Below are 15,272 nucleotides of genomic sequence, written 5' to 3' on the forward strand. Positions count from 1 at the left end.
TCCATACTGGTGGCTGCGAGTCTAACACACTCTTTATGTGCATATCTTTGCTTTGGAAAAGCGACATCTCTGGTGTGTAACCTGTTTTGGTAGTCATTAACACTGAGAGCACTGTTTGGTGGAGCTTAAGGAGGCTCATGGGAGCAGCTTTGAGTGACACAGCACTGCCTGCTCTCGTCAGCATATATGATTAGTTTCTTATGGACAGCAGGCTAAGCAGCTCCTGGTGTCAAGTGTAGGTCAACCTTCAGTCTGCGTCAACATAATGGCTGTGAAAAACAGCCAAAATAAACAAAACAGCATGACAAGGCAACGGAAATGCACAACTTTCTTCAACAGGGCTTTCCTCGTGTTGGGAATACTCTCAAACCATCCCCTAATACCTTCCTATCTGTTTCCATGCAGGCTCCCTTTGCCTGCGAGCTGGAAAAGACGCTAAATAGATTATGGTGTGAGGGCTGGATAGTCCTGGAGGGAGTGAGAAGAATCAGAGATATCGGCTGCAGGCAACGAAAAGCAGGGTTCCACATGCAGTGATACCGGAGGGAGGTGACAGCGGCGGCAAAATATTCAGCCCACGGGGCGTCTCAGCGGTGCTGGGGCACGCTGCCAGAACAGGAACTCGGCTACAGCGTGGAGGTGCTTATGTAACAGGCGACAGCTTCAGTGGATCCCAAGAGGAACCGAGAGAAGCAGTGCGCCGCCTGCAAGGGCTTTGTCAATGGGATTTAATTGCAACAAAAACATTAGGAGTCACCTTCACGGACGCAATGAGTAGGAGCTTAATGATTACCATATCAGTGAAGTACGCGCCACAAAGCGCCCTGATTACATGCTGTAATCTGGAGTTCAGCTTTCAGAAAGGAGGACACGGCGAACAGGATCTCTGACAGCACATCATCTAATCTGACAAGTAGCTGAATGTGAAGTCTACGAGAGATGGACAACACGGCGATGACTGGGATTATGACGTAACTTTCTTTTTTTCTTAACAGAAATCCTAACTGTTTTAATGTCATGCTTAGCAACTACAGCTGTCATAAAGACAAAACCTCTTAATGAACCGGACGAAACAATGAAACCAACATCCGCAAACCGAGTCCTGCCGGAGCGGAGACTTGCACACAAATCTGTAGGAAATGAGAGAAGAAAAAAAAAATTGAAAATGTACCTTTTTGGGCTTTGCCACAATCTCAGAGTTGAAACTGGACTCAAGGCCATCTTTGCTTTCCATTTCACCCTCTTTACTCTCCGTATCATCCTCACTAACAATGGGTCCGTTGTCACAGATGGGCGTTTGGAAGTCGTCATCAGGAAGAGGCGGGTAGCTGTACTTGAAGGGGTCCTGGAATACGGCCACATAAGTTAGCTCGCAACGAGGCACGGCTTTTAAAATGCAAACACACACACAAAACGGTTCAAATGAAGGCTGGCAAAGGTTCAGATGTTTTGATTAGCACAGAAAGTACGACTCAAAGTAAGACATCTCTAGTCACAGCTGTGTCTTTCTCTCAATAAAAGAAAGTCACCAATGCGTTATTTAAAGCCAACGTGGACACGTATAGACAGAAGTGAGAGCATACCGTTCCACCCATGTGAGGTGGCAGGTACTCGGGATCAATGAAAGTCTGGATCTCGGTTTTGGATGCAAACTTGAGCTTGCTGATTGCCTCTGGACCCAACCACGACTTCACAATCTTCCACGCAGCTGTAGTGAAGACACGTGTTTTATGCTTGAGAAGTCCAAAGTCATGTAATTATCACTTCAGCCCCCGTCTTTTCACGTAAGAACCCAGAAACATTAAGGTGGATTGCAAACAGTCGCTTGACTTTGTCTCACCGTTCATGATCCAAGGCATATCCACTATGATCATTTTGGCTGAAAGTACAAGAGAAGAGTGATGCCTGTGAGATTAATTGCGTCGATTCCAGAATTTGATTTGAAAGCAGCTGTGAGTCGCCAATAATGGGCGAATGTAAGCGGTTTAACGGAACTCGGAAACATTTGTGACTTACATAAAAACTTTGGATAGTAAACTTTGAAGCAATTAATGACGTACTTCACAAAGTCCATGTCCTAAAACACAAAGCGAAGAGAAACAGCACATTATTTATTCGGCAGAGCCACACCTACGGCCTCTAGCGTAAAATATGCGTAAACATTTTTGATAGCGGAGAATGTTGTTTGTCCCTTAACTGCCTCTAGATTTAAACTGACCCACTTAAGATTAAATGAAAGCTCGCCGCGGGCCCATCTGCATGACTCACAGCTCGGTCCCCCTCTAATGCCGACACTGATAGTCTGGAGGGTGTCATTTAGTAAATTCCGTGACCTATAACAGATGGTTATTTTGATACAAGCAATCTGCTAAATCGTCAGTTTTTTTTTTTAGTTTGAAACTAAAAAGTTTATTATTTTTTTTATTTGACTTGACTGCACCACCAAAATATGAAGCGTAGCTTTTTTTTTGTCATTTACAAACTGGTGAAATCTCATCTCTGGATGATTCTTAAATATTTTCTTTGATGAATTAACATTAGTGATTAATACCAAACTTCGTGTTTTAAGCGAATTGAAATAATCAGACAAAGAAAGCCAAAATGTTAATAGATAGTGCTCTTATACCCTGACGGGGCTCCATAATTGGCTACAGGCCTTATTGCTATGCAGGAGACTCACTCCTGAGCCTTAATGAGATCAAACTGGCTGCCCGTGCTCTGGCTCATACTGGGGGTTCAACAAAACTCAATAAGACGGCTTTGCAAACCGATCTTCTGATCTGCTCATTTTATATTTATTCTATTTATTCTCTCTGCCTTGCTTGTGGAGGTTTATTTGTGTTTAATTGAGCCAGTTCTCCAGCAGAGAGCCGAGCCAAAGCAAAATACACTCACTGAGGGAGAGCTCGGCGTAGGAGCAGCAAACGCCTGCGACAACAGCGAGTCTGAGGATTAGACAGCCCACTCAAATTGACCATTAGGATTTAAAGGTTACTTTAATCTCCAAAGTGTTAAACCATTGAGGAGCATCAGTCTATGCGCGAGCAGGGCTCAAACAGCGAGGAATATGTGGCGGCTCATCGGCACTACGGGGAGAGAGTCACAGCAAAACGGATGCTGCATTTTCTAAAAGCAGAATGTTGCTAGAAAGGGGGAAAAAAAATATCAAAACTCAGATTAGATGAAGAGAATTGGTAATGGTCATATAATTCATATAAGTCATATAATAGTGAAGACAAAAAAGTTCTTTATGGACTTACTATGTTGCTGAGGCCAGAATCTGACATGTCAAACACAACAGTGAGCGGCATCCCTGGTTCTTTCTTTGCATATCGCTCCAGCCAAAAGGCAACATACTTCTTCTTATCCAAGACGGTTTTGGCATCCTTGACGTGCAGCTTCACCTTGAACCAGACTAGACACAGGAAACCGATTCAGTTTTTTCCCATCCCGGGCAAATGGAAGACGCTCACCATTTCTGGCTGAGGTGACAGTGTGTAGCACGAAAGTCACATTCATATGGGTAACAATGTAATAACAACATGTGCATACAGAGCTTGTTGCCCTCTTTGTCGTAGCCATGGAGGAAGACTGCACCGGTCTCGAACATCCACTTGGGAATGGTGCTCTCATTAATGTCTGAAACACAGAGGGAAAAAAACACATGACTTACTGGTGTTTGTTCTACGTCAAAGCAAAAGTAAAACTTCTTCTGGTTCTTTTAGACTATTCAAGTCCCAAATAGCTGTTCAATAGTTGTAATAAAGAACTAACAGCATGTGGTCCGAGTCATATGCCCCCCCACCCCCAGCCCTGGATGCTAATAATTAAAACAAATCCCATTTCCTAAAAACAACTGGCTGACAAATAAAATTTGCTGGAATAAAGGCTAACTAAACAGTGGGTCTTTGAAATTTCCCAGTAAGAACAGCGTGCTTTGTTTTTCGGGGCTAGCTTATGTGTGGAGATATGGGTGTTTAACGCACAATGACACACTGTCTGTATTCTTCCGAGATAAGCACAGAGGCAGCCACCGATGCGTGTTGTAAGCTCACAACGCAAATGGCAATGTCAACATTTCTTGGCAGATGTTGAACTTCAGTCCTCTCTGGCACCGGAATGAACACATCAGTCACGAAAACTTCCAAGTTTAAAAACTTTTCTTTTTTTTTAAAAAATAGCATCAAAGCTGTGAGACTCAAATGAATATTTCTTTTTAAACTTTTTGACACGTTTATTTAGAACATTTGTAGCTGTGCACGTCAAATGGGAAACTCTTGCGAATGCAATGATGTCTTACCATTCACACCAAACTCCTTCCTCCACTGAAAACTTTCATCAATCATCTTCAAGGCATCGTCGACGACATAAATCCTCCATGTCAGGTAGCCCTCCACCAGTGCATGGTCCTCCTGAAGCCTCTCCACGTCTCTGGGGTCATATTTATCTGTTGAATCTACAAGCAAAACACAAATGCACACTAAACATCACATGATGTTTACATTCAAAATAGGTCAAGAATTGGGTTCAAACACAAACTTACTTTCCCATTTCAATGCTGATAAAGGTTCATAATGTGCTGTAAAGTCAAATAAAGCCCCCCCGCCGCCCGAGGAACACAATGTAGTACCCAAAGGCTTTATTGTTATTTTTTCCAATTGTTTCCTGTAGCAAACCACAGCTAACGACTCTGTTGAAGCTTAACTGGGATCTGAGCAGTTACTGTAGGTCAACATGTTGCCTGTAAAAGTAGCAGCCAACTACAAAATATTTGAACTGCAAGACCAGAATGTATGTAAAGTACATTGTAATAAACAAAACTGACATCCAAAGGCAAATGGCTAGTCAGGGAGTGAATTACGGTCAGCTTATCCACAATAACTGTGTTACCTTGGAGCAACTCATTCTTGAATCTCTGCCGGGTCTCTTCGATTTTCTTTGCAATGTCCTGTCACAAAAGAGTTCGTTCAGGTTAAAATATGCCTCGAGTTTGAGCAAGAATAGTTTGTTCCGACGGTTGTCAACTACCTGCTCTCCTTCGCGTGCCTCATTCTCTGCCATGTCCCCGGCTCTGTGACAGTTCCGCGTTGCTAGTTAGCAAACTTAGCTGCTCAGATGAATCAGTGCTGACTGTGAAACTGACGTCCCGGTGTTGCCATTTGGGCTCCGGCCGTGGCCACGCCTCTCAGCGTCGTGTCGTTTGTTTGTGCTGAAAGATAGGGGAGGTGTTGGATAGTATTCAAGGTCACAAAACTAACGTTGAAACGATGTTTCACTATTGCTCAAAAACAGCGATAGCCAGCCACACACTTTAGCTTGAAGTCACTAATTCCTGTCATGTTTACCACCTCTCACCCACAATGCACTTGGGCTGACAGGAAGCGTTTAGCCTCGGTTGGCGCGCTACTTCGAGTGTACTGTTAGGTGTAAAAAAAAAGTTGAGTACAGCTGTTTTTTCGTTGCAGAGTTGAATTTAGCTTGCAGTCTTCTATTTGTTTACAACACTTTTATTGCGTAAGTGGCAGCTCACGTCGTACCTTTGACGCGAACTCAAGCTGTTGTGACGGTAGCAAACTCGAAACTTCTCCGTTGCACAATGGAGAGATTTCCCTCGGAAGATTTGTGTCGAAATCCCCGTCTGCTTTCGCACTGTGGAAAGATAATCTCGTTTGACTGCAAACGAGACTCAGCCACGAATGAGAGCGAAAGAAGTGAGTTGATTTTCCGCAGGCTTTACTATGAACCGAGAGACAACACGTTCCTGAACGCGGCAGAGGGAGCAGCTGTCGTCAGCAGGAAAATATCAGCTCATGTGGACATTTCAAAATGCAAATGTGCCATGGATGTTCAGAAGAGGGTCAGAACCCCGTGTATATTGGTGACAAAGAAGAGTGAGAAAGGCGAAAGCTTCCAGTATAGTCTTCTCACACTGAGCAGCTCGAACCAATTGGAGCCCTGTATTGAGTTTAAACTCCCCTACCAGATGAAGGATAATGTGCACATCCTCCATGGCCCCACAGTGCTTTGGAGTCACGATAGCAGTGTGTTTTATACATCTCTGAATGCAGGTGGGGTGAGAAAGATACCCATTCAAATCTCACACTGTGTTTTTGGAGAACTTCCCATCCATAAAGGACAGGTATTTGTTCTTGGACTGCAGAGCCTTTCAGAACAGTGCTTGAACAGCCAGGCCTCCAGGCCAACTCTTGGCTACTTTGTCGGGGATGGACAAGTGTTTGATGGCGCTTTGATTTTACCTCATCCCTATATTTGCATCACACAGAGCATCCTGGTGCTCAAGGCCGACACGGTGGATGATGCGCTGAAATGTGCTTTGGTGGCAGCCACTTCAAATCAGCAACTTGTTTATTTTGAGAATGGCATAGTCAAAGACGTATGCCAGCTGCCCTTTGAGCAAGCTGAGGACATTCAGCTGGTCAACACAGGAAGAAACGGCAGCCTGTTTGTCATATTCTTTCAGCAGGGAAATGTTTGTGCCGTGTGGCAGGAAACATTTCAGGTGTGTACAAACTGGTATTTCAATGGCTTTATCTGTTGGTATTTCCTGTACTTTTATGGAGGATTGGGTCTTATTAAGCCTCCTTTGTGAAACACTCCTCTCAGATAGCCTCCCGCTGGTCTGGTGTCGCCTCCATCCATGCGGATGACTTTCTGGGATGTGGAACGGACCAGATGCTGCTGGTTTTTAAGGATCAAGAGGTCGGAGGACTTATGAAAAAATTCCTCATCACTGACCTCTGTGGCGTTTCCTACTCTGTGAGGCCTAGTTTTATTTATTTATTTACTTTTTACTTACCTTGAGCCCCATTTTTCCGCTTCCGTTACAAGAAATTTCCTTTACAAAGACCAGATGCGACAGAGAGCACTACGACTAACCGAAAATAAATGTTTCAGCGTGGTCAAGACCCAGAAGCACCAAACACAACCCCTCCTCAACCGGAAAACTACCTTCTCACTCTTCAAGCTTTAGAATCCAGATTACAGGTGAGCCTTTATAGCACAGTACTACACAAGGTGATTTCGCACTAGTATAATGGTCTTTATGAAATGGTTCTATAATGTAACAGCATCTGCTGGATGCATCCTGTATTGTTTACATGTCAAATATATCTATACATCTTAAATTGTATACATACATTTGTTAAACATTGGTGTATATCATATTGGGAATATATTCCTTTGTGTTGTAATGGTAGTTTGATTACATGGTTAAATTATTCTGTATAATCCAGCTACCTGGCGATGGCATTTGTATGAAATGTGACTCTCTTGACATGGATGTGCATTCAGTTACTCGATATGTGTTCAGCCTCTATTGCATGCTGTCAGTTAAATATCATTTGTGATTTAGAGTGGATTGATCGTCCTTCAAGAGCTTCAAAGAGAAGCCAGGGTGAAGGACAGAGTTCTGCAGCAGTCAGTCCGAGTCCTCACTGACGTGGCCTCAGAGAAAGAAACCGTTCTCACCCCGCATGAGCAGGTACTGTTCGAGTAAAGCAAAGTTCACATGACAGAAAAAGAAACATTACTTTAATCTTTGACTCCACTACATCTTACGTGGCAAATATGTATTTTTCACTCTGCTACGTTTATGTTGCAGCTGTAGTTATTACATTTATGATTAAGCTTTTAAAACGTATGATCAAATCAGGGGTTTGTGACCTTTCTGGCTTCTGACTTCAGGGCCTGTGACAGTATCGTTCCTCCTCCCAACTCACAACAGTTGGTGTCAACACGCAGTGATGTCATGTGTAAGAATAGATAAGTCTGATGGCCCCAAACAGTGTTTAAGAGTGAATTTATGCTGATGATATTCATTTATACTGAAGCCACTATTTTGCATTGTTGACACTCTAACTGGGGGTGAACTTTTTCTAGAACTTCCTAGGTCACCATCAGCAACTCTTTTATTTACCGACCCCACTTTGATCTAGCTTGGATCTTCGTCAGGTCAAAACTTGACTTTTACAAAAGTCAAAATGACAAAAATGAAAACACACCCAAAAAAAACAATAACTAATCTAATATAGAGTGTAGGTCGATTAAATCTGTGCCAAACAACCTTCCCTTTTGAACAAAAAGCTGTTTCATTACTCCATGAATACTAAGAATGCATTTTTGGTCACTCAGATGTGTCACCAGTAGTTCTACATCAACAGATTAGGACAAATTAGTACTGGATATTCTGTATTTAGATGCTGCAGTGCAGAACACTGTCACCACACGGCAAAGAATGTTCTAGGTTTGAACGTTCCAGGTCTTGATCCTGTGTGTGTGTGTGCCTTGAATATTATCTTCATGGGAAATGTTTTGCGTCATCTAATAGAAACCCGACCAAATTGGCGACCTTACCAATAAAAGACGCACCCAAAACAAATACTGTGGACTTGTTTCCCACAAGAAACAGCCCCCTTTGTTTTTGAGTGACAAAATGACAAATATAAATGTCTAACGTAACTTGCTGCAGTGTCAGCCACTTGTCATTGCTGATTATAGTCTTTGCGCTCCCTCTGCAGGAAGATCTCGTCGCCCTGTGGGACGACGACGATGACGAGTCAAACGATGAGACGGTGGATGACAAAATGCAAGAGACGCCAGCAGTGCCTTCAAAACCTCAAATTGACAAGCTTTGGCATCGCGTCACAGAGGACCGGATGGTTGTGGGAGTGATGCTAACTACTGACACCGCTGTGTAAAATACGATTTCTTTTTTCTTTAACGGATGCAGATCGTGTATATTTGTGTGGCTGAAGAGACATTATCCAAAACACTTCCAGTAGAAGGGGTACTTCTTAAATGTTCATCTACTGGCGTAATGTCAGTCCTACGGTCCAACTGCCGTGCCATATTTTTGCTGCCCGATTAGAGTCAACTGATTCACAACACTTGCCAAATGTTTTTTGCATTATAAAGTCAAAGAGGGCTTCCTATTCAGAAACACTTCATTTATCTCAACAAACGGAGCCCCACATTTCAAGACAGATGCAAGGTGGCGAGGTTGTCACCATGGCAACACATTTTTAATAACTCTCCAAGCTACTTATCTGGGAAAACAAAGCTATCCGATTTCCCCCATCCAGCTGTTCTTGTTTTTTTTTTCTTTCTCTTTAGAAGATGTGGAGGAAAACTGCTTCTGACATGAGTGCCTCAGGAGCCCCTCTATTGATGCTCTGATTGATGCATCAGTGTAGCCGATGTAGCTTCACCACCTAGGAATGTTGGTGTTAATCAGTGCACAGCTTGCCCTGCATTTATGTACACAGGCCCGCACTGTTTGTAATTAACTATCTCGTTTTCGGTCTGATTATCTACTATCTATCTGATTGCAAGGGATGTGTTATTTTTGTTCCAGACCAGTGACCAGTATGAGCTTATCCCTCCTGACAGAGACGAGTCAGAGCTCAACGCCTGCAGTAATCCAGACCCAGAGCCAAGTGTTTTGGCTCCCCGCGCCCTGCCCCTCAACACAATCCTCCTCCTCTACGTTCCCAGAGCCCGCGGCCAAAAGAAGCAAGCAGCCCTTCGCCAGCAATGATCTCAACACCGGCAGACTGGCTGCGACTGCGGTGACCAAGCTGGCACCTCTCCTGAACTCTGGCTGTGTCAAGTGCCGTGTCATGCTCCATTACGTGCAGAAAACAGATGCTTTCTCTTTCATGAGCTGCCCAACACCAGCCGTCCTGCACTGTGGTGCAGTGGCTGTGGACATTCACAATGTTTTCCAACCCCAGCTGCTGAAAACCCCCCAACTCGAAACAGGTAAAATTACAAAAGCTCCCAATTTGAGATTTGAATCTTGAAACATGAATGTTTACCCCCCTCCTTTTTTTTTTTTTTTTTTTTTTCCCCAGATGAGGTTAGAGAGGACTGGTTAACTCTGTTGGCGGTGCTGGATCGCTGGATCTTCCGCATAGACTCTCCCGATTACAGTTTGGGGGACATAGATGGCTGGATTCAGAAGAGAGTAGGTTGTAAGAAGATAGAAGCGACCCCTCAGTATCTTCTATTAGATCCTTCACGACCGTCCGCTCTAATTCTGCTGCACTGGCATCAGATAACTCCTTTCCAGGGGGAACTAACTATCCACTCCAGGTAAATCATTTTTATTGACTGATACCAATGACACGGCTGCAGAACTGACCTCGGATGGTCGGACTTCTGGATTTTTGAGTATTAGCTGCAGCTGAGTCATCGGTTCACAAATTCAAAGGATGCGTTCTTTGAATCTTAAAATTCGAGGTGCACCATGGATCCGAAAAACAAAAAAGAACAAAGAGAATGGGGGTCCAGTCAGAAAAAAGGAAAGACTGTGGCTGATGAGCTTTTCCATTCTATTAATTGAATCCCTATTTGATGTTTAACTTGCATTTGCATGTTCTGAAACGCAAAATGCTGTTATTCTGATCTTCTTAAGATTTCCCCAGAATGATAATTCAAGTGAAATGACCCTAACCCATCACTGCTCTTTCCTTGGTCTTATTTAAAGGAAAAGGGAAAGGTAGTTCTCTTACGTTGATGCGGGCACTGCTGAATTTACATGAACAGATTCAAAGTTGACAAGGCTTTGAAGTCGACTTAGACGTATGTCCGCGTGATGTTCCAGTGAATATCAAAGAGATTAGGTTTTCTGGTACGCACAGCACTTAAAATTACAAATCCTGCAAATAAACTCTGAACAGGCAGATGGCTGTGAATCAGCTGACAAATGACAAAAAAAAAACAACCCCACTGAAAGTCCTGAAGAACTGTAACTTTCCTAAATCCACTGCAACACGTGTTATGTAATAACATGCTAAATCTGGCTCTCCTGTTCCTTTGCAGCCAGCTACAGATGCTCCAGTTCTTGGACTCGCTGCTGGTGTTCCTCCCTCCGTCCTGCCTCATCCAACCTGTCAAAGGCACAAGATGTCAGAGTACAAGTCAAGGATTTGCTTTAGCCTTGGAAAAAGAGGTGATGTCACTCAGACAGTGTGTGTCATCGCTGCTGAGTGAAGAAAACGAAAAGGAGGGAGATGAGGGGAGCACTGGACACGAGAAAGGCCCCGAGCCGGGCTCTGCGGTGGGGCTTCAGAGGTGTAGAGAGGTGTGGCAGAAAGACGTCGAGAGGAGCAGCATGAGGTTGAGCCCTCTGGTGGATGTGGGGAGGTATCGTAAGCTGCTCCAAAGCATGTGTGAAGTCCAGATGGATGGGGATTTGGCAGCTCTCCTTGACACCCAGAGGACTTTGCTCAGCTAATATGCTGCAGACGGGATCGTTGTTGAAAATCTCTTTGTTAACACTGTGAGTCCCATACAAATAATTTTGTATTTAATGGAGACGATGTTGACTCTTTTATTGTGTCAAGTTTAATACCTAAAAAGACTGTTCGTCTTGTGTTCTGCACATTTCCCCTTCACTGGGAAGCCTCCCCACACTGTTGGCTTTGATGATCTTTTTCTTTTTCTGAGCTAAACCCAACAGCCTCTTGAGGTTTAGATCTGTCCAGTGTCTTTTACCGAGAGCCTCAGTCCACGTCCATTGCATCTCCTCCTGGGTTTTCACAGCTTTAATCCGATGCTGTCGGGATACTGCTCTCCGCTCAGCTTATTCTTTTTCGTGTCCCTTTAGGTCCTCTGTGCTCAAAAACAACCCTCCTGCTGTTGCTGCTGCGTGCTATTCTGCAGGAGACGGAGACTAAAGTTACGCACAAGGACAGCAGATGATGGTAGCACAAAGCTTTATACAATCTGCTCAGTGCATGTAGTTGCCTTAAAGCTTTTAGTGCTACTTTCCCCTCGTGGGTCAGTTATTTTGCTGTGAACCAGTTGAAAGAAAAGAAAAAAAACAACAAAACAAACAACCTTGGATGCAGTTTCTCTGCATGCTGTTCGGACTATAGACCCTGTAGTTGCAATGCTGTTCATCTCAGTTCATCCTTCCCAGCAGGAACTTGTTTGTTCTCGGTGATATTCCATCTGTTTCTTGTCTGAAGAGAGGAAACATTCCCCTTCCTCTTCACCTTTATGTCTCTACTTCAAACTGCTTCCATTGGTCTTATTGCCAAAAGACTCCTGAAACGCAGTTAATTTCAAATAAGTGGATGATACCTCGTGTGTTTATGCTAGTAGTGCTGCAGTGGGGGACTGACACGTTACAGGAGCGGGAACTCCATTTTTTGTTATGTTAGGGAGTTATTAAAGTTGCCGTTTGCAGCCTTAGAACCTAACTCGACTTCAACCACTCTGCAAGCCGATCACACACATGGACACTTTCTTCTGCTCCTTTAATCCCACACATACAGAAAACAACCCCGAGCCTTTTTGGCCGTGATACAAACACCTCTGTCACTTCAAGCAATGGAGGAAGAATTTTGAATCCGCTACAGTAAATAACATCAGAAAATGGCCCGGGGGAGCAAAAGATCACACGTGGAAAGGAAAATTCAATTGTGTCGGTGTTCCCTGGGTGCCCTGACTGCCAGGCGAATGAAATATATGGTTTGTCATCCCGTTATTGTTTGTTAACGTCCATTCTCTCTGAGTGGTGAAAGAACACCGCAGGGTTAATGACCTGTATTGAAGCCTCCTCACCTTAAAGACACGGTGGTTGGAATGTTGCTGAGGATATAAAACATTTTTAGACGTGGAGGAATTCAAACTGCGCCCCACCGCCTTAACTTTCTGGCAGATTCCTGCAGTTTTTACACTTGTAAAGGTCTCATCTGTCTACTGTCAATTTTGGGAGTTGCCATTTTCATACTTTGGTGCTAGAAATCAACTGAAAATTTCATTCCGTTATACAGTAGGAGATCATTTTCAGGTTGCTCTGCTTGACACGTTAACCCTTTGATTATAATTTGAAAACAATATTTAACCTTCATTCAACCAGGAAATGCTAACTCCTGAGACTGAAAGTCTCGCTAATAGGCTCAACTCACGACTGCAAGAATAACAGGGCGCACACAAAACATGCTGTGCGCAAAAATAGATCTACATACTGTATATGCAAATACAATTCAAAGAAGCCAACAAAACATCAAAGTTTAAAAAACCAAAACTTCAGAATGACTTAATCTCTCCACACATTACAGATCAAATGGAGAAGAATGGTTTGTCATGACTTTTACAACTAGCCATATCTGTCTAGTAAAATTGACAGAGGGCGCCGCTTATTTAAATGCTTTTTCTTTTCTTTTTTAACACTCTGGACACTGGGGATAGATAAAAGGAATAATTCATATAAATGAAGACAACAACTTGTGGTGCTTTTCATGTAGATGAGTAGAAAGGAGACCAAAAATAACCGAATGAGAGCGTTCAGTTGTTTAATCGACACGTGGAAAAACACCTGCAGCACAGACGGAAACGTAACGTTCACTCTTTTTTTTTTCTTCCTGAAGGAATGGCAGGATTTAACACCTAACAAAGCTTTAAATCATACCTTAGTGACACTGCGCCGTATTTTTTTGTTTTGCTCCCTAAAATTTGGTGGTAATGATAACGGCTGAATAGATGAATGGATCATAGTGGAACGGAGCTTTTAAGCCACTTGCATGTTGAATTATACCACGAGTTTGCTGATATGATCTTTGCCTGCAATCAAATGTTATTGATTAGGGTCACACCATTTCCGCTCTTCTAGACTCTGGACCTCAGTGGATTAAACAAACAGAGTGGGAGGCCATTGATTGTGTTTGCAACATAATCTCAGCCTACTAACAGCAGTGTCCACGGTTCTGTATGTAGAGAGCTCCATTGAGACGCTGGACTGAAAAGGTGGCACGAATTAGCAACATTTTAATTAAAAGTCTCCATATTTGAAATAATTAGCTTGGAATATCTGTTGTAGGGAAATTTTGCATGTAATTTTTGCACAAGAAAATATGTAATGATATTACAGGCATTAAATAGTGCCAAGCCAGATAGCCAATTTATCTCATTTGGCCTCCAATGTCTGAAAAAGTACTAATCTCAATACGAGGGCCTCTTACTTTAGAGTTTCTGGCATTTTCAACCCGACATAATGGCCTTGCTCAGCCGCACAGTTGCCATGGATATGCTTGGTGTCAGCTTCTTCAGAGGCAGCTACATTTCTTTTCTCTTTTTTTTTTTTCTCGACTCATGGAGCTAACAGTAAAGACAAGGCCACCTTTGGATAAAAAGCAACAAGATCTATTGTGCAGTGTTCCACTTTTCGAACCGCATGAGCACATACTGCACAGAATACAGGCACTCTATGCAGTGGAGTGCCTGTATTCTCTGCAGCTTAATGAATGTCATGGAGGCATAATCTTCTGAATAAACCCTACAGAATACAGCAGTACTTAATCACCATAACACAGTACAAATTGTGTTTTGACTTAGTGCAATATTTATGTTCAGGCATAAGTGCCACCGTTGGCAAAAGTACACACAAGTGCTCTTAACTTCATTAATTTCCCGCTTTTCTCTCACACTGGTCCTATCAGCAACTGTGCAGTTGCTATGGCAACCCTTATTTCTTGCCTCTCAAAGACTTCACAAAGTACCTCAATAAACCTTAGGAATGATGAAAAGTTGTTTCCCCCTTACATAGAATTCTGAACTGCTTATATCTTTCATTTTAGAAGTGGTGGTGTGAGGCTCTGGAGGGGGAATGAACGGTATATCCACGCAAGGGTTTGTATCACTGATTCCTTTATAATCCCTCTGTTTTGAGCATGAAACTGACAGTCAGATGATCGATGTAGCTTTTTTTCAATTAACCAACTGCAGTCTATGTAATTCTCTCCAAACAAATAAAGAAGAGGGGGGGATCCAGCAACGACCCGCAGTATGGTCCTGACTGCCATCACCAGTCACATTATGTAATTACTGAAAACGGATTTGCATATAGCAAAAGCTGATGTGGTCAATTATTCCTCTCTGAGTGATAATACATGAACAGGTGGCAAATTAAAAGAAAGGCTTTATAAGAGAGTTGAGAAACACAAAGGAGGCAGATAGTTCTGCACAGGTGAGCTGCACGATTCGTTGGCCAATTAGCACCCAATCGTGTCCTGTGGCATGTGTGAAAATGCGCAGCACGATTCCGTGTTAGAATGGCAGAAGAAGAACATCCAAGTGAGAGTATTATTACCGATACTCTCACTGTTTTTCATTCAGCCGAATTCCCAGTGAAGCTGCTCTCAATATTGAAGTTTTTCTGTTTCTGTTTGCTTGACCAAACAGGTCAAGAATTGTGAGTGAAAAGCACAACGTCTGTGCAGGGAACTGGAAGCAGCAGAACGTGT

The 15,272-nt window shown here is 43.1% G+C and overlaps 2 protein-coding genes across 4 annotated transcripts in view; one reads left to right on the top strand and one right to left on the bottom strand.

The window, feature by feature from the left end:
- The window catches only part of mospd2 (motile sperm domain containing 2), a 15,382-nt gene extending 10,001 nt beyond the window's left edge, over positions 1-5,381 (bottom strand). The window contains exons 1-10 of one of the 2 annotated variants that reach the window (XM_075479532.1): positions 5,311-5,381; positions 5,029-5,209; positions 4,891-4,948; positions 4,301-4,456; positions 3,553-3,639; positions 3,261-3,415; positions 2,017-2,077; positions 1,841-1,879; positions 1,584-1,708; positions 1,172-1,345 (exon numbers count right to left, since the gene is read on the bottom strand). In XM_075479532.1, the coding sequence (XP_075335647.1) occupies positions 1,172-1,345; positions 1,584-1,708; positions 1,841-1,879; positions 2,017-2,077; positions 3,261-3,415; positions 3,553-3,639; positions 4,301-4,456; positions 4,891-4,948; positions 5,029-5,061 (888 nt within the window). In that variant the 5' untranslated portion in view covers positions 5,062-5,209; positions 5,311-5,381. Of the gene's footprint in view, positions 1-1,171; positions 1,346-1,583; positions 1,709-1,840; positions 1,880-2,016; positions 2,078-3,260; positions 3,416-3,552; positions 3,640-4,300; positions 4,457-4,890; positions 4,949-5,028 lie in introns of both variants that reach the window. The other variant, XM_075479530.1, reaches the window with a different exon arrangement.
- Positions 5,311-14,803, top strand: fancb (FA complementation group B). Of its 2 annotated transcripts, XM_075479529.1 has the most exons (9): positions 5,311-6,520; positions 6,625-6,777; positions 6,916-7,005; positions 7,373-7,501; positions 8,538-8,713; positions 9,374-9,780; positions 9,873-10,113; positions 10,843-11,302; positions 14,607-14,803. In XM_075479529.1, exons 1-8 carry the CDS (start codon positions 5,597-5,599, stop codon positions 11,255-11,257), a joined length of 2,535 nt encoding a protein of 844 aa, XP_075335644.1. In that variant the 5' UTR covers positions 5,311-5,596; the 3' UTR covers positions 11,258-11,302; positions 14,607-14,803. The 2 variants fall into 2 exon arrangements, with proteins under 2 accessions (XP_075335644.1, XP_075335643.1); XM_075479528.1 differs by having other exon boundaries at positions 10,843-14,803.
- The last annotated feature ends 469 nt before the right edge of the window (positions 14,804-15,272 follow it).

The sequence above is a fragment of the Odontesthes bonariensis genome, chromosome 12 (genome assembly GCF_027942865.1).
Source record: "Odontesthes bonariensis isolate fOdoBon6 chromosome 12, fOdoBon6.hap1, whole genome shotgun sequence".
NCBI classification, from domain to species: domain Eukaryota; kingdom Metazoa; phylum Chordata; class Actinopteri; order Atheriniformes; family Atherinopsidae; genus Odontesthes; species Odontesthes bonariensis.